At 71.5% G+C, this 1,018-nt stretch overlaps 1 protein-coding gene across 1 annotated transcript in view; it reads right to left on the minus strand.

Annotated features, from left to right (window-relative positions):
* PNPLA7 (patatin like phospholipase domain containing 7) overlaps positions 1-1,018 on the minus strand; it is a 57,726-nt gene that overhangs the window by 19,879 nt on the left and 36,829 nt on the right. The window contains exon 23 of the mRNA XM_015572352.1: positions 514-685. Coding sequence (XP_015427838.1) covers positions 514-685 — 172 coding nt within the window. The remainder of the gene's footprint in view (positions 1-513; positions 686-1,018) is intronic.

Below are 1,018 nucleotides of genomic sequence, written 5' to 3' on the forward strand. Positions count from 1 at the left end.
TCCCCCCCCCGCCAGGCCACAGGGGCCACGGCAGGCCCTCCCCTCCCAGCAGCTCCATCCCCGCCCTCGCGGGGCTCCAGGCAGGAACTCGGCAGTGAAGGGCACAGGGTGCACAGGGGCGGCCCCCGTCCACCCACTGCCCTGTCTGTGAGGCCTGCAAGCCGCAGTCTCCAATGTGGCGAGTTCCGTTAGAGGAGCAGCTCCGAGGCCACGGGCATCACTTCCTAGAGAAGAGGGTTTGCACCCTCCCTGGCCCGGCAGCCGGCTCAGGTGTCAGGCCGCACCTCCACACGCGGGGCCACGGTGGAGAGACCTGGGGGCCTGGGGACGGCCGGCAAAGGACAGAGCAGCCTTCAGAACACACGCGTGGTGACACAGGAGATGGAAGCTTCTGGAGGGACCGCAATCAGCCTGTGGAGGTCCGGCCGGGCCACGTGCCCTGGGCCCGCCAGGTGCCGCTCTGAGCTCAGCAGCATCTGCTGGGAGCTGTGCCTGGGACAGGGCGGGACTCACCTTGCCCCGCCTCCTCCCAGCACCAGGGCGATGGCGTTTCCAGTCAGCACCCGCGCCAGGCGGGAGAAGTCCGAGTGCCGGTCCGGGGGCCGCTGGAAGAGCCGCTCGTACATCTCCACCTGCAGAGGCGGAGAGCGGGGCTCCTCGCCTCGGCTCTGCCCGTCGGCCTGTCACCCACCCGTCCGCACCTCAGCTGGACCCGCCAGCCCCAGGGCAGGTGCTCTGGGCGGGGACTCGGGAGTGTGGATGCAGCTGTCCGACGCTGTCCCCCGAGCGGCCAGGAGGCTGGGACGCCTGGCAGGCTGTGTGTCCCCCCGGCCCCCCAGCCGAGGCCACCCCGGGAAGAGGGCTCAAGGTCTGCACGGCTTCCGCCCGAGGCAGGAGGCTATGCCCCCGAGGTCCCCAGGACCCTCTGGAACCCCAGGCTCACGCCAGGCCGGGTCCTGCCTCCCGGGGGCACAGCAGCACCCGTGGCCCCAAACCCCGAGCCAGGCCCTGAGAGGGG

This window comes from Myotis davidii, unplaced genomic scaffold, assembly GCF_000327345.1.
Source record: "Myotis davidii unplaced genomic scaffold, ASM32734v1 scaffold609, whole genome shotgun sequence".
Classification (NCBI taxonomy): domain Eukaryota; kingdom Metazoa; phylum Chordata; class Mammalia; order Chiroptera; family Vespertilionidae; genus Myotis; species Myotis davidii.